At 36.3% G+C, this 18842-nt stretch overlaps 1 protein-coding gene across 1 annotated transcript; it reads right to left on the reverse strand.

Moving 5' to 3' along the window:
• Positions 1 to 2604: 2604 nt before the first annotated feature.
• slc17a7a (solute carrier family 17 member 7a) lies at positions 2605 to 18304 on the reverse strand. Its single transcript, XM_042720492.1, has 13 exons — positions 18151 to 18304; positions 8668 to 8920; positions 7721 to 7839; positions 7180 to 7294; positions 6945 to 7032; positions 6687 to 6773; positions 5877 to 6019; positions 5485 to 5634; positions 5010 to 5142; positions 4405 to 4515; positions 3379 to 3506; positions 3224 to 3293; positions 2605 to 3090 (listed from the first exon to the last, which is right to left on the reverse strand). The coding sequence occupies exons 1-13, from the start codon at positions 18210 to 18212 to the stop codon at positions 2807 to 2809; spliced, it is 1743 nt and encodes a 580-aa protein (XP_042576426.1). The 5' UTR covers positions 18213 to 18304; the 3' UTR covers positions 2605 to 2806.
• Between the last annotated feature and the right edge of the window lie 538 nt (positions 18305 to 18842).

Below are 18842 nucleotides of genomic sequence, written 5' to 3' on the forward strand. Positions count from 1 at the left end.
TGGAGGAGATGACCAGTGAGATCCAGCCGGCCCGTTGGATTTTTAAATTCCATTGGGTGATGAATAAACGGAAGTACGAATTGACCAATGGTAGTGCAATGCCTCTTTCCAATTTCTCTCTTATGTCCCGCCCCCTGAATACGGACCAATCGGATTCGTTTTACATATTAAAAGGCCAGATATGCACGTCAAGCCATCAAAAGTCTCCGTTAAAAGTTTCACCTAGCCCTTAAAGGAACCTAAAATATACCTCAGAAAATATATGTAGTGTTTAATGTCTCATTGCATTTACAAATAAAGAATACTGCAAATAAATATTATATTATTATTTAGTTGTTACTTAATGCAGTCAGCAGGGGGGTTGCAATGATTAAGGAATTAACCATGAAAGGATAAACGTCAATGCTAAAGTCTATTAAAAATAAAGAGTAATAAATAATAATAAAATGATCCCAATAATAATAATAATAATAATAAATCGTGTAGAGCATTTAAACAAATTCCTTATTATTATACATTCTTATTTATTTATTAATATGTGTAAATATGTATGTCTAAAATTTGTTACCAGTGGTTTGGCAATGTAAAGCCTTTTACCAAATTTAAAGAGTTATTATTTTAGCTTATTTTGTTTACTCATTTTTAGCACTAGATGTCACTGACAACACAAAAACAACAGCAACACCTCTCTGGCGCAAAGACGCTTTCTTCCTCTCTCTGAATGACAGATGGATAGAGGGATTATCTTGGTGATTTTAGGCAAAGATTAGAGCACAGCAGATGCCCTCTGTGGGTGGAGAGAGCATTAGGGAGGGTGAATAAAGGTATAAACTGAGAGAGAGAGAAAAAAACTGATGCGCGTGCACGTGGGCAAGTAATCAGAGTGAGATGCTGTAAAAAACTGAATTTGGCTTGTATTGTTATGCAGATTCGTATAAACACATCGCCTACCACACGTCTGCTATCTCGAGCAGTTTCTTGTGCCTGTCTGATCGGTTATTAGTGCAAAGAATAAATAATACACCGTTTATACATTTAATTCGTTTTATTGTACACAGGGAATTTTCACATATACAATTTGTACACATTTTTTAAATTATATTATTATTATTATTATTATTATTTCAGTTTTTCCTCCAAAGGGAAACCATGTTTTTGTTGTTTTGTTTATATTGTGCTGACAAGTCAAGTTACATTTAGGAAAACAAAATAAAGAAATGAAAGATTCAGGAAATAAGCGCAAAAAAAATTACAAACACATGAAGCAGTATAACATCAAATTAAAGGGCAGAATCATCCTCTTTCCATTCCCTAATGCTGTTTTCTGACTGACTCCCTAAGATCATACTGTGCTCAGACTGAATGGCTCTAAATGGATGCACATGATGAAATCTGCATATACTGAGAATGCAACCCTTCAGCTTCTCAGAGTCTCGGCACTTACACCTTGTCATTCACCTGGCATTTTCTGTGTTTGTGCGTGTCGATACATTTGGACTCATGGCATCAGCATCAGCACTGACATAGTCATGGTTTAAATAATTCCCATGTATAGGCTACCTTTTGGATAAAAGTGTCTGCAAATGCAGAAATGTATATGTAATGTGTAAATGATTATAAGTTTGGCTGGCAGTAATATCAGTAAACCCTCAACGTGCGTAGATTCTACTGAATATGTGTGCATGAGTGTAAGCTTGTGGAAACGTGTATTTGTGCTATATACGTGCGTAGATTCTTACATTGACCCAATGATGAGGATCTGGGTCGTTTAAACTTGCACATACATTCAGTCATGTTTAAAGAATAGTTTAGGCCAAAATGAAAATTCAATCATTATATATTAAACCATATATTTAAAGCAACACTATGTAACTTATTTTTCTGTGCAACATATATATAATGAGCGAGTACATCATACATTCATCTACCAAACCGCCTTTTTGTCTTATCCCAAATCACTACGGTACATTTATAATAAGTGATTATTTTTGGACTATTGTAGCCTGTTCGGGTCGTCGCCGCTGCCGAGTAACACATACCTGCGCGAATCGCCATAGACATAAACTTGAAGAAGTAGCTCCGGTTAGAATGTTCTTCCGCGGGATGCGTGCAGTTCTGTTTATGAACCGCTAGAGCGCCAACATTTACACAGTGTTGCTTTAAAATTCTAAAGAGTAAATAATGACAGAATTTTCATTTTTGGTGACTGTCCCTTTAAGGATATCATGTATAAGTGATCAAATAAATGTCTACACGTCCATAGACTTGCATGAACTCTTTTACCATTTAAAGCACTGGATAAAACAAAAGGAACTGAGCACAATATGGAAACTTACACATACACACTCACCATGACCACACTCACACACACACACAGAGAGAGAGAAGCTCATATACTGCATACTCGTACACCACAACCATGAACATGTCTAATATCGCTGTGTCATTTTAAGTGCATTACAGTGATTTTGGCAGGAAGCCTAAAATACTGAACATACTGTATAATTCACAGAGCACCACTGTATTCTCAATCTGAAACACAAATGACTCGCATCAACACACACACACACACACACACACACACACACACACAAATGAATCGAAACACACACACACACACACACACACACTTTAGTGTGTATGTTTACAGAACAATCCTCACATAATCTGATCATCAGTTTGGAAACTCATTTGCTCTGTTGCTTATTCACACACTCACTCACTCTCTCACTCACTCTCTCTATTTATTTACTTCGTATTGATCGTTATTCCTTTAACTCTTAGATATAGACTATGTTTCTTCCCACTATGTGAGCTCTCTCTCTCCCTCTCCGCCATATAAATAACTGTTTGTCCCGACCGGTTGAACATATTCTTCTGTTTTATCCCAGTCTGATACCCATCCTGCCCCAGCACCTCCTCCGTTCGGACCACCAGCATGGGGATTGTTTATAGCTCCGTACTGTCCTCCAGTCCTGTACAGCTCTTCCGTTTCATTGGCCAGTTCGTCCTCTCCCAGAATGCCACACTTCTCCTCACTGGTATTCTCAGCATCCGCCCATGGCTGCTTCTCACCTGATGCAAAGATCCCTGAGAACATATTCAAATCCAGCATTTCAGGAGAGAAATGATAAAAGTAATTCAGAATATTCATTATATGTGAAATTAAAAGAGATTTAACATGTTTGCATGTCGAAATTATGATTTGCTGAACACAACATACCATAAAAGATCACACCCCCATAATGCACCAGTGATGCAATGAGGAAGACATACTGCCACTCGTCACGTGTCTGCAGGCAAAAATAAATAAATAAAGCCAATTAACAACAATATAAATTATTTGACATGTGAAGGTTGTGTGGTATAAGTATGTACCTTATGTTTGGTCATGGCTCCAACTATGAGAGGACACACCATTCCTGACAAAGTTCCCACTCCGTTGGAGATTCCCATCAGGATGCTGGCATAACGTGGAGCAATGTCAAGATGATTCACATTAAACCCTGAAAGGGAAAGAGAAATGTACATGCATCTTAATAAGAATCGAAAACTGCAAATTCACATCTTGCCTAAACTGCGACTTTAATTCTCATAACTGTGACCTTTTATCTCACAATCACACTTTATTTATTTTAATGTGACTTTCAATTTTGTAATTGTGACTTTGTCTCACAATGTTACTTCATATTTCACAATGTCACTTTTATTTTTGATTTTATTCATTATCCTACAATTACTTTTTTTTATAAAAAAGAGAGAGAGAGAGAGAGAGAGAGAGAGAGAGAGAGAGAGAGAGAGAAGAGAGGCTTCCATTGAAGATACAGTACATGAGAACTAAGGATAATATTTGGCCTCTATGGATGCAGCACAGTTATATACAGTACTGTTTGGGGTCATTAAGTTTTAATATATATATATATATTAGAAATGAATACTTTTCTTTTGCAAAGATGCATTAAATTAATCAGGAGCAACAGTAAAGACATTTACAATATTCTGAAAGATTTATAAATGCTGTTCTTCCAAACTCTCTATTCAAGAATCCTGAAACAAAAAGTATCATGGTTTACACAAAAATATTAAGCAGCACAACTGTTTTCAACATTGATAATAAGAAGATAATGTTTCTTGAGCACCAAATCTGCATTTTGAAGGATCATGTGACACTGATGGCTGAAAATTCAGATTTAATTTTAGATTTAAAAATGTTAAATTGTAATAATATTTCACAATATTACTGTTTTATTTGTATTTTTGATCACATGAATGCAACCTTGGGGAACATAAGAAATTCAAAACATGAAAAAAATCTTATTGAGCCCAGACTTTTGAATGGTAGTGTGCACAAAAGCTAAGTGAATTCTTTAGTGTGTTTAGTCTTTAATCTTTGCTTTTACTAACCTGAAATTGCAAATCCACTGAAACCAACCGCCAGTACAAGGAAAGAAATAGCTATTACTTTGGTATGTGAGAAACCAACAACCAAGAGTAGAGTGGCTTCCATTCCAAACCCTAAAACACACAGACGCACACAAAAGTACAGTCTCTTTGATACAACATACAAGGTTTATTGTGGGTCAGAGTATACCTGTGCCATCCAATTCCTGCATGCTCTGGTGCATCTGTCTCTGTGTGGTACATGTTTGTATGTTGTGTGTGCAGATGATTGTGAGAGACTGAGTGTGTCATGCATTGATGCATCAGTGATTATTGCCCCAGCTGCCATTGCAGGACCAGACAAAGCAAAAATAGGCAGATAATCTGACTTGCGTCTCACACACATATACAGTTTCTGACTCTGCATGCACTCTGTTGATTATAACATTTATTAAAGGGTAAGTTTACCCCCCAAAAATAAAATAAAATAATAATTCTGTCATATTATGGGTATTTAATTCTATGCTAGTGCTAAAAGATAAAAAAAAATTAATGGAGAGTAAATAATGACAGATTTTTTTTATTTTGGGGGTAAAATTAATAAATAATTTTTTTTTTCTATATCTCACCTCCACAGTTCATGAGTTTACGGACATTCGTTGTGGTCATTATATTATGTGTTCTCAGGTAGTCAGCAAGTTGTCCTCCAATTGGCACGATAATGGTCATCACTAAATGAGGAAGTGCAGACACCATCCCCACCTGAGCGACAGAAGGAACAAAAAGATTAGTTATTGAACAAAACATCTCATCCACCTGCATAATATTGCATTATATGAGTGCATACTGTTTTTCTCAACTGGTTTTGTTTTAGGACATACATTTTACTTATAAACTCTTTAAAGGTTACTACAAATTATTTACAAATTACTTGCATTTTATTGTTTATATTTATCATTGCTTATTTCCCATAGTATGAGTCTGTTGATATTGGTAATGTGATTTTGTTTTTTTTTTGTGTTGTGGCAGTTAAGTTGAGATGTTGCAGAGCATCATGAATACTTCACCAATTTGTGTGTGTGTGTGTGTGTGTGTGTGTTTCACCTTGCTGATTTCAAAGCCAAACACCTCCTCGAAGTAAGCGGGCTGGCTGATGAGGAGCAGGTAGAAGGTCCAGCTTCTGCAGAAGTTGGCCACGATGATTGCATACACCGGCATGGAGGTAAAAAAGTGCCGCCAGGGAGTTTTAAATTTCTGCAGGGTAGCGAAAAACCAGAGGTCGAACATAACCAGAACAGAGCAGCAAGCAGCAATTAGAGACATGAGAAATGAGAGAAGATTCAGAGTGTGTGTGTGTGTGTCTGTGTGTGTGTGTGTGTGTGTGTGTGTGTGTGTGTGTGTGTGTGTGTGTGTGTGTGTGTGTGTGTGTGTGTGACAGAGGGAGGGGGATGTGTGAAAGAGTGATTAAGAAAGAAAAATAATGCTTGTGTTTGTACCTGCAGAGGGTTGACCAGGCCGGCAGTTTCCCCGATGGCCTCCTCAATGTACTTCCTCTCCTCTGGTGTAATGGTTGGGTGAGCAGCTGGACTCTCATAGGAAACTAAAATCCAGAAGAGATACCAGAATATCCCAACACTCCCTGTGAGGAGAGAAAATGATTAAGCAAATTATTAAATATAATGAAAATTATATATTATATATATAAACTAAAGTACAAGCTCAGGGTCAGTTTTCAAATGTTTTTGAAAGACATTTCTTACATTCACCAAGGCTGTATTTATTTGATAAAAAATCCAGTAAAATCCATAATATTGTGAAATATTTTATACAAATTAAAATAACTGTTTTCAATTTCAATATATGTAATTTATTAAATACATAATTTATTATATATTTCAATATTAAAATGAAATCTATCAATAGCAAATAGCAAAGCTGAATTTTCAGCATCATTACTCCAGTCTTCAGTGTCACGTGATCCTTCAGAAATCAATCTAATATGCTGATTTGATGCTTGATGAATCTTTGATGAATATAAAGTATAAAAGAACAGCATTTATTTGAAAAAGAAATGTTTTGTAACATAATAAATGTCTTTACTGTCATATTTGATCAACTTAATGTATCCTTTCTGAATAAAAGTATTAGAAAAATAAACTGAGCCTAACCGTTTGAATGATAGTGTGTGTATATTGTATATTATATGAATATTAAAGTGTTCGGTATTACTTGGTTGATTAAATAAACAAAAGTTTTATATCAAATATTATTGTATATAATTAAAATGATGTGTATATGCTACTTACCATATACATAAAACACTGAGGACCATCCGGTGTACTGGACCAAGACTCCAGCCAAAGGCATTGCAACAACAGCACCGGCATATGAACCTATAACATACAGTTTCTTAGTATGCTTCCTCTTATTAGTGCTATTCACAACATTATCATCAGTGTCAGCTTTTTACAAAATCAAAACAAAAATAAATTCTATTTATATAAATTCTATTGATTATATTGTTTAAATAATTTACGGATTCAAATGATCGATAGACATCTTACCACAGAATGCTGTTGTTGCCAATCGACTTCTTTCAAGGGGCGGAGCCCATTTGGCCCAGATGCCGTGACATGCAGGATATGACACACCTCCAGGAGAGTAATAAACTGATTTAATATATATGTAACCATGATGGTAAAAAAAAATCCTTAGTGTGATGCTATGCATCTGGACTAATAAAACATTAATATATTAAAGACTACTTCAGATCCACACGCATGCACACATATGGCATACCTCCACAAGCCCCTGGCAAATCCTGACCATGATAACACACCCATAGTGAACTCTAGCTGCTGCTGGGATCAGCATATTCAGCGTCGACGTGGCCACAATGGCAAAGCCAAACACCCTTAGACCAAACACACAAGCAGTACAGTCAACTGAGGCCTAATCCCAATGAAACACCATGCTAATATCTCATCACATGGGGCTGGCGGTCATGTTTCAATGAAAATTTATCAGGGTTGGTTTTCATTTTTGAAAGTCAATCTCTGTATATATAAGCAAACTTTAAAGTCCACCAGGGTCAAAAAAGATTTCATTTTAGGCATTTGCTGAACACACACTGTCATTATATAATTTTATTATAATTTTTCATTATATATGGGGTAGGTTGTCTTAATGCAACAACAGCCAGATCAAAAGACAACACATGTTTTTATAACTGGATATTTGACTCGATTGGACCCCCTTCCACTTAAACACCAAATTTTCATTTATAAAACTCTTCAGAAAAAGAACACTTGAGAAAACATCAGTTCGCTGATCACATTACCTGTTAGCGGCAAACTTTTGACAGATGAATCCCCCAGGTATTTGTGTGACGATGTAACCCCAGAAAAATGAGCCGTGTATCATCCCTACAGTCTCGGGGTCCCATGTGAACTGAGCAGCCTGGGCGGGAAAAGAGAGTCAAACTCCTTGCATCTAACCTGTATTCGAAAGCTTTCTGTGCAAAATCTGAGAATACTTCAGTCAGTTCAGGTTTCAATCAATAAAAAATGATTACGCACTATTCTTCAAAGCATCAAATAACATGAATTAACCTCAGTCACTTTTTCTGTGTCATGTTACATTTACAAGAAAGGGGAGGGGGGAATGTGAGAAAGAAGTAAAATAATCAACAAAGTAGTAAAATAAAAATATAAAACTGAATATATAAGTAAAATAAAGTAGTCTAATAATAATAACAACAGATCGTAAAATAAATTGATCAAAATGTGTGTAATTATAATAAATTTTTTAAAAAGAATATCATTATTATTAATCTTATTTTCTCTGTCAATTTTATTTTCTTAGTCTATTTGTGGGGTAATTGCATTGCTGTGTGAAATTCTACAGGGAAATCTCACAGTGCACACTGTGTGGAGACAAAAATCTAACTGCTTAATGCTAGTAAACTCAAATCTGAAGTGACTGAGTCAATTTGCGTGTATTTATGTATGCTTGCATTTAGATATTGATGTTATTGACAATATTGACATAATGACATAGCATATAAAAACTGACAGTAGGCTTTATGTTGTTGTACCTTTATTTCTTATAAACCTGTGTTGAATCTATCCATGCTTAATGAATCTCATTTTTATCTTAAATTTTAAAATATGCCCCTTAATAAACTCAGGAATGCCCAATTTCTTCATTCATCTGTTTCCAATAATTTTCTTAAACTTGAATGGATGCTCTTTATTAATTAAGTTGAATTCCAGCAGTGACACTGACCACTATGACAGGTTTCTTTCCGTAGTAAACGGTGTGGTCATTGACCATGCTGACGATGGCCACGCCCAGATTACAGCGGATGCCGAACGAGATGCAGAAGCCCAGGCCTGACAGGATGGCGATGATGTAACGACGTGGCAACCCGAAACACGTGCAGTCCACGATGGGAAGCTCCTTCTCCTCCACCAGCTCCGGGCGGCCCTCCGCTGACAGCTCAATAGTCTCGCCATTCTGCTGCCGTTTCTCCAGGAGTCTGGATGTGGAAACAGAAAGTAAAGGCCAATGTAAGTTCAGTTCAAATAAATAGCATAACAGTGTTCGAAGATTTTCTCAATTCATACAAAAACATTAAACGCTGCACTTAACCCCAGGTAAAGGAACGCTTCACATTGTAATTTATAAGCAGGGCTAGCACCACTTTTTACACCTGCTCCAGAGGAGGCTTAGACCCTTAGACAAACATGTACAGTGTTACCGCTAGATGCTGGGGCACCATGAAGAGTTTTAAAGGGGGTATGCAAGACACAAATTTGGGCCCCTTTCTATTTATTTCAAGTTATGAAAATTATTTTCTTAAGTTTTAATTTTAGTTTTAGTTTCAATGCCACGGCAAAAGCCATTAGTCTAACTAGGTTCAAACATTATTAAAGACAAGTGAACAGTCAGTAAATAAGAACAAATGAACAAATTACAAGCAATAGCACAAATAAATAAGTAGAACAAAGACGCTTTAAAGATGTTTTAGGTTTTTTTGTTGTCAGAGAAAGAGCTCACAGAACACACTGAATGGAGTTGTTATTCAGATCTTCTTGTACTTGAATAGTTTACATTGCTTGGACGTTCAAATTGGCAAGGTGTATTTGTCTGTTAAAGCGCAAGAAGATGCGAAAGAGAAACTCAGTTCGGGGGTCGCTGTGTGTCTTTCGCCTAGTCTTGCGTTTTGTGTGCTTTTCGCGTCTTCTAATGTTTTAAAATTTATTGAATGTTTAATTTGGTAAAGCTTAATAACATGTGCAAATGGTAAACATTTGTGAGCACACAGCAGTGGCCCAACTGAACCAGTGAGAAATCCGTTGACTGTCTCGAGCGTCTTTTCCGCTGGCCCCGGGCTATCGGGCACCCTTATGGTCGAGCCCTAATATTTAATAACTTTTCTACCTTTTCTCAGTAAGTTATTATAATCTAGGCAGTGACAATAAAGAAATATAAAACCCATCAAAGCGGCTAAACACTGCAACAAGGGAATAGCAGAATAGAAGTTTTTAATCTGCAGTTTTATTATTATACATTAAATAAAAAAAGAACAGGTAGCCAAGCAAATTTAAGAGCTTCTTGTCCAAACCTTTTCAGACACAAAGGTAATTAAATCTGAAAATGTCTTGTTTTCATGCTTGCCCATTTTTCTAACATTTCATCAAAGTCTATGGATTGTGCTAACCTGTACAGTTTCTCTGAAGTGTTTCTGCTGACTTGAATATGCTACTGACTTTTCGTATTGTTTTGCCTCTGCAGATATTGTTAGGCCTACTTGTTTATTGCTGCTGTCCCCTTTCTCTGATAGCGGCCATACTGTATCAATTAGCATGTCAAATCTTTCCCTCTATGTCACAATCATCTCCAATATTTTGTTATTCTTATTAACCCAATTCATAGGGGAAAGTTTAATCCTTTTAACATCTTGTCCTTTTTACAATCATCTCCAATATTTTGTTATTCTTGTTAGATGATTTTTTAGGTTTATGTTTAGTTCTTTTATGAAGTGAACAGGGCGTGCTCACATTGACTCCTCACCAGAGACATCATACCCAAACCGAGGGAACACGTGCCCCCTCAGATTTTTGTGCCTAAGTGGATTTTAAATACAGCTTCCAAAGGATAAAAAATAACTGAATAGTATATTTTTATATGCAATACGATCACACAGGTAGAACGTCCAGCACATCACCAGCACTGCGCATTATAGCCAATCACACACGATTCTGTTGAGTTTATGAAATCAATGGCCAATCAGAGGCGTTCAGATGAGTCAGCAGTGAGTGTAGTCGCTGTCTGAATTCTGCTCTCTGGGCAATTCTCTCATCAGAAACAACGAAGTGCAGATGTGCGAATGATGTAAGTCAGAGACTCATTTTCCAGTGTAAACAGCTTCAGTGATTATAATGGGAGTTATTGAGAGTACTTGAATTCTGGCTAGACTTAAGTCAGAGATAATGTTCTTTGCTCTCTTTCTGTACAATGAAAGTTTTATAATTAGTAACTTAAAAGGTTTTTATTAAGTTATCTACTTTGCCCATCACTCCTATAGATCAGCTAACATGACCAATAAAGTTGCAAAATGCATTATTTACCTACACATATTGGAGAATTGAGATGTCTCATATAGCTAACCCGTTTGGGAATATTTAGAATAAAAAAGGGAAAATTAAATCAAATCAATAAGCCTACATCAGTTATACAGTGCTATCATGCCTGCTGTGTGTCACATGACAAGCATGGCGAGGCCCCCTCAAAAATAACAAGTGCATTACTGCACCTCACTTTCTATAATTCACACATTTTAATTTTGTTTTACAACAATATTATAGTTTAATGTGGCTTTCTATGTAAAATAAGAAAAAGAAAATCTGAAGTCCTGATTTGGGGTCCCCTAGCATCCTAGGGCCATATGTTTTACCCAGGGTTTTAGACTGACACATTATTAACTATTTCAGGTGTGAAAAGCCCTTTAGGGGGTCAAAGGTCAAAAATACTTTAATCCAAAGCAATTTTTAGGCCACATACTACAGGGATAGTCCTGGATTAATCCAAGGTTAAGTGTCTTACTCAAGGACACAATGGTACTAGTTTATGTCTTGCTCCTTTTGGGGTCAAACTAGATTAACTTTGGTTACCATTCACCCACTAATGAAAAATGTTGCAGCCATTTTAAGTGTTATTGCACAATGTGCTTAGCTTTTGTATATTAAAATATTTTACTATGTTTTATTACACTTAACAGGTATGGAGCTAGGCTGTGATGTGTTTTATTATAGTTAAAAGTTATGTTGCTTTTTTTTGTTTGTGTGTGTATTTAGACCATCTAATAAGAGACAGGTGTAGACACAGAGGGAGAGAGGACATGGAACAAGAATGAGGCGTCTCACTGGATAGCAGAACATGGGAGTCTAGCAGAGACCTAAAGAGAGACCATCTGGGTATGCAACCTGTCTGCAGCGTTTACAGCCAGTAAAAACACGCTTACATAGAAGCACACGAGCGAACACTTTCACAGACATATGCTCTGAAGCTTGCAATAAGTATATGATTTTAATGAGCAGAGAAAATGCTCACCATTAAATCTGCTTGCCAAATTAATGCTCACCATTAAATCTGTCCTTTACACACAGAAACCCTCAGTGTGACTAGGCCTATATAATGTATACAAATCAGACTAAGAATGTAAAAAAAAAAATCTATGATTTCTATTTCAAATAATGTTTGTCTTTCTCTCTCTACACTTCTTTCTCTCTGTTTCTCTCACTCCGTCACTGTTCCTACAAAAGCAGATCCCTTATAATCCCCTCAACCTCAAACAACGCACAATCAGAGACAAGAGAAGAGAAAAGAGAGGGAGATGATTGCACATGTGTGCTTGTATGTTGGTTAGCAGATTAATTCTGCAGCCATGATGTGCTGTACAGAAACAAAAGAAAGGTGTCTCATGGACATTAGAAAATAGCAATTATCAATGATAGCAATTATCAATTATAACTCCCATGATGCCCCCCCCCCCTTCACATTCCCTCTTCCATCTCTTATCCACTGATAATCTGTGGCCCCACCCTCAGATTAGGATTACAGAAATTATAGACTTCCGGAGATAAAAATGAGCGGAAAAAAACGAGAGACTGAGTGGAACAAGCAGTGAGTGTTTGTCTCCTATATAACACACACACATTCACACAGGAAGATGTGTAATTAAGGTTAAAGCTAGTTAAAAACAGATTGCTGCCAAAAGCAGCACATATGCTACCTACTAATGGGAATGACTGTTGGCTGTAATTAATATTTATTTCACAGTGTATTTTACCTCTTTAAACCATGTGACCATTGAAAAAAAAAAAAAAAAAAAAAATCTGGGATTACAGATCATGCACTTCTGCATTTCGTTCCATGGTTCATGATGCACCCGCTGACCTGTATGTGTGTGTGTGTGTGTGTGTGTGTGTGTGTGTGTGTGTGTGTGTGTGTGTGTGTGTATTTAGACCATCTAATAAGAGACAGGTGTAGCGCAGAAGGGGGTGGTATGAGGACCTAGACAAACACTTTATATGGATAAAAGACATGCTGACAGAATCCTGTCCAATAGCATTTATTTCTATGTCAGCATATTATAAATATCTCACACAGTTACCAAAGATGGATCAGATAACACATCTGCATACTCATTATAACAGCACTATATCAGCAAATGAGTAATAGTTTTTATTGATCTCATTTGCATATTATAGATTCATCGAATGACTGTTTCAAGATCAGCATGCTCAGGTGTACAGTCCCAAGTATACACACATCTATTTCACTTCCTCATCAGCATTGACTGCTTTGATTGAATAAACGTTAACTGCTAATAAATAAAAATTAAATAAAATACTAAAATATTTATTTCAGCTGTTTGCCAAAGGAACATTTCTCATTTTTATTTAATTACAATTACAGTATTAAAACAATTAGAACTAAATAAATTGAAACTAATAAATTTAAATAAAATACTAAAATATTTATAATATATATATATATATATATATATATATATATATATATATATATATATATATATATATATACATATATATATATATATATATATATATATATATATAAATACACACACACACTATATATATATATATATATATATAATAAAAATGACAAAAACACAATAAATTAATGTGAAAACAGAAAATATCAAAATTAAATTAAATTCTAAACATTTTCAAAACCTAAAAATACTCTCCCGTGGCCTCGTGCAATTCTAAAGTGACTTTCATAATCTCTGCAAAAGTAATATATTATCTGGGTATTTTTCGCCTAATGATTTATGGACATTGGCTCATGCGCACTATGCACACTTCCATACTAGACAAAAATGCATGAAAAGAGTTGTATGTCCAAATTCAGAGTATTGATAAAACAGTAGATGAATAGTGTCCGGTTGAACTACTTCCAGCAAGATTATGTGTGCATTCAGTAGAGTTGTGAGTGACCATGAGGAGACGCAACTGATGCTGATAGGTTACATGAGAATTATAGTATAATTAATGTAGTACATTCAGATTGCATTCATACTACACACATTTATACTATAGTACTAACATAAGTACTTACTAACTAAAGTACTTATTCAAAAGAGAGTATGATTTCAGACATTTTAGCCTACATAGTTTTCAACAATGGACAATGACAGTTTTACAATATTTACATGTTGCAGGACAGCATTATGATTATTTATGATGAACATGTATTATACCGTGTGACCATCACAGATTTAAAAAAAAAAGAATATATATATATATAATTACAAATCATGCGCTACTGCATCTCATATTGTAGTGCAAGTTCATGGCTCATTATTGTTGCAAAATTGTATTTAAGAGGTAAAACATGTAGATTTCTGCTGACACCAAAGGTCTTTTACGCACACAGTCACATCAAACATACATTGACACACATGCACTCTTTCCCATTTAATCTTGCTGTAAGAGGATGAAGGCACAACAGTAAAAAAAATTACATAATCCTACAGTTCTCTGTCCCAGCCCCCTCTCTCTCTGACCATCACTTCATCTATGTTCTGTTCATCCTTTTATCATCTTGTCTCACTACTCTCCTGTTGCTTCATGTACAGAGAGGCGTTCTGAATCTACTCGCCACTCTGACCTTGTTTGGTTAAGTTCATGAAAAATTCTGATGATATTGTATAAAGGTAACAGATTAAAGCTCATCCACAAATCTCTTTTGCCCCTCCCCTACACACTTTTTTCTGTTCTACCATCAGTGTTGTTCTATGATTTTTATGCCAAACTCCTCTGACCCTCCCCTGCGTCTACTGAACAGATTGGGTCTCAGTGGGACTGTGTCACCTGGGGAGATACTTCCCCACTCCTGACCCACACACACACACACACAATCTATTTATTTTCATAAATATTCATATATATTTATTTTTTAAGATTAATTGATTTTTTTTTATGATGCTCTCAACCTAAGTGGCATGGTTTTGCCAAACTCCAAATATTTTTACATAGAACTGTGTGGCTTTTTCATTTTAATTCTCAGCATATAACTCCTATGTAAGAAACCATTCTCATTCTCATAGCTGTAATTTATCAAACTTTAATTTTGTCAAATTATTTACTATGTGTGAAAATGACATCTGAGTTGTGTATTCAGGATCATAAAGCTATGAAATTATCCCTTGCAAAACAAAAGAGTCTTAAAAATGTTAACAATGTATGCAGACTGTTAGAAACACAATGTTGGTGGATAAGATGTTAATGATTTTTAAGAAAAATTTGTTTTTACCTGTAAGCCATAAGTTGGCTTTTGTCAACAATCAGTGAAAAGTGTGTTTTAAGAGAATTTACTTTATTAAAAAAAAAATGTTCACAGGTCTGAAAAAGCATCTATTCCTCAAAGAGGAATGACTGAATGTGCAGAGTGAGGTGGAGAGATGGAGCAGGGATAACAGAGGGAAAACTGCAGGTGTGAGGTGTGTGCTTGCTGGCCTGTGAGGCAAACAGTAGGAGAAGGAGACACATTGCTGAGCTTTAAATGATTAATCAGCTGCTGATGCTTTCTCTAAAATATTATCAGGGACACAGAGTCACAGCTAAAGACGAAGGCAGAAATCCAGATCAGCAGTTTACTTTTAACATAAACTTTTCCACAGATACAATACCTTTAGTTTCACACTACACTTAAAGGCACAGGTTATCAGATATAAGACATCTATTATGCGGACAAAAGTACGATTTATTCGAAAAGTTCTATTAGGCTAAATTTACATTTACTGAGGGAAACTACTGCGCACGTGCAGCACTGCTAAAAAACAGGAGACGCGTGCCGCCCTTCACTTAATCCAGCGACATCACAGAGACGAGGAAGTGATGGGGAGGGGGCGTGCAGGGATTTGTAGGGCTGACAGCTGTGTGTGGGTGTCTATGTGTTTCTCATGGGCTATTTGCGAGCTGGATTAATCACGCTGCTAAAAAGAACATAGTTTTGTATATTTGGTGTAATGCAATGTCTTTATGTGGTTTAAGGTTCAAAAACACATTATTTTCCACATAATGTACATTATTGTTTCTCTATGCCCCACCTTCTGAAACGCATTGTTTTTTACAAACCTCATCGGTCTGAAAAGCAAGGTGTGCTCTGATTGGCCAGCTATCCAGTGCGTTGTGATTGGCCGAATGCCTCAAGCGTGTGACGGAAACGTTATGCCCCTTACCATACTGTGATGGAATCTTCTGGCACGACGAGACAAAACCAGTAAAACCCATTACAAACCATAACCGATGTTGCATATTGTGGGGGAGTAATTTGTTGTTATAATGACTTATACTGTCTTTTTACGTGTTGCGTTGCGTATCGCGCTGCATAAACATAAAAACATGTCTGCAATTGTGATTGGAGAAATGACAAACAACAAGCTCTAACGGTTGATCTACACTGCTCAAAACTCACGTTTGAATCGTCAGTGGCAAATCCTTAAAAATGTACTTACAGACTGTGAGTCAGAAGAGCCAGACTGTCCTTGCAAAGTTGGAGTTGCTCCACTTTATAGAAACAGACACCAGCATTGTAGGCTACTCTGAAGGTTCAGGAAACAGTCCTTCTCCTCTGAATATTTGGGTTGGACTGTTCTGGAACAGTGTTGTAAATACAACTTAACCACTGATTTCTAATCGTGTCCTCTTTTGGAAGACCAAGCAAAGTTTTGCTTTCACAACGAAACACACAGCATCTCCACAACATGGCAGCGGCAGCAACAGAGAGAATAAAAGTCACGCCTTCTTCCTTTGCGTGAACATTTGGGCGGTGTTATGCAAATCTTCATACATCGTGATGTAGATATGTCAGGGCGTGTTAGAACGAGCCGTTTTAGCAGGGTGTGGTTGACTCTTAACTTTGATAAAGAATATCTCTTTGGATTTGAGACTTCAGTTTTTGCAACTTTACAGATCTTATGTATGCACCAAGAGCTTGTAACACTCCAAAGAGAAAGGAAAACTTGAAATCGCATCATATGACCTCTTTAAAATGTTTTGTTGCTACCTATAAAATCCATTGGAAGCGTAGGCTACTTGAAAAAGTGCACGTTTATGAAAAATGTCACCACTGGACGTGACTGTGTAATGATCTACAAACTGTTGTATATTTATTTTATATACTTTTTTTATAAACAGGACATTGATGTTAGTGGTTATCGAACATTTTCCTAGGCATTAGATGTAGATGTAGGCTACTTTTGACCTTTGATCCTGATATCGAATTAACAAAGTATTTAAAACCCTCCCCTGCCAGCCAAATGTGCTCAAACACCAAATCTGTCAAGACCAAATACTTCCTTCCTTATTAATTAGTTGTAAAACATAATACAGTTTAGATGTTGAAGTAATTACTTTATTTAGCTACTAATAATTCTTATAACTAATAGGCTGGCATATAAAATAGCCAACTTGTTCTTTTTGTAGGCTATGGAACGTTTGTATTATATTTAGTACTAAGTAGGCTACTCATGGCGTATTAAAACCAAATTTGGTCTTTGATTTCGTGTTCTCTGAGAGCGGTCCGCTTTATCAACTAGTACGTGGAATCAGAACTTGCAACTGTTCCAAGCGCGAGCTGTGCGGTGATGCGCGACGCTACCTGACGCTCAGGTGGAATAAAAAGGTTGATTTGAAATATGAACTCGCTCACGCGCACAGACACTAGAGAGAGCAAGCCACCAACGCCATGCGTCGGATGTCTGTGACAGCAGGTTAGCCGCGAACTAATCTGATCCATCTGGACAATCTCCTCAATCGGACAGAGTGGACGCATTACGTGCTCAAACAGATTACATAAGAACACCTTTGACTGAGAGTCAATCACGACAAGAGTTTGCCCCTGACATCTCGAGGCAGGATACACATGCGAAGAGAAGGGAACACAGCACTTTTTGGGTACAGTGAACCTGATATAGTACGGTTCCACCAGCATCTTTCCTCAGTGAATGTGCTGTCAGATCCGGTCACTGACATAAACTCGCTTTTGAATTCAAGAAGTTTTCTCAACACCTCAATTTCGACGTAAATCACTTTTGAAACACTCTGTTTCGTTTTTAAACAAGAATAGGCTACACAGAAACCAAGAGAAAAATAAAACAATTGAAGAAAAAATTCTTAAAGAACCAAAATGCTTTGAGGATAGTAAGATACTTCCAAGATACTTCCTCACCTGTGTATTTTTCCCAAAGTTTTTCCTGCCTGAGCCTTAAAGCGGTCTGGACGGATCTCCATCCTCGCGACATCCGAGTCCGACCGGTATGCTCCTGTCCCGTGCGCCTCTCTCTCTCTCTCTCTCTCTCTCTCAGATTTCCCTTACTATCTGTAGTTCCGTTATCCCTCTAACATCCCCCACTCTTTCTTTCTCTCTCTCTTTCCGTGGTCCAGATTATATTTTGGCCTAATATATTTAAATATATATTTAAAAAAATTACAAAATATTATTTATTCTGAAGCAATATTCTTATCAGTTTTCTGTCAGCTGTGACATATAAATCTGCATGTTTTTTATATTTAATCCAATGGGAATTTTTTACCTTTATAGAGGGCATTTTCCCCTTAACCTCTTTAATACTTCATCTTTCATTTCAAATTCTTACATTTAATCTATAAATTCAATTATAATAATGGGATTATTGTTATCTCTACCTTATCAAATTAAATAATTTACACTTGAAAAAATATAATTGCATTGAATAATGTTATGAGATGTTTTAAATATTTTTTGGAATATACGAACAAGAAATGATGGTGGAAATTATACTTTTAGACTAGATTAAAACGCCAGTAGTGAGCGTTTAATGAGTGAGTCACTGAGTTGTTCATTCAAGCGATTCGTTCAAACGGCTGATTCATCAGATATTT

This window comes from Cyprinus carpio, chromosome B3, assembly GCF_018340385.1.
Source record: "Cyprinus carpio isolate SPL01 chromosome B3, ASM1834038v1, whole genome shotgun sequence".
NCBI lineage: Eukaryota > Metazoa > Chordata > Actinopteri > Cypriniformes > Cyprinidae > Cyprinus > Cyprinus carpio.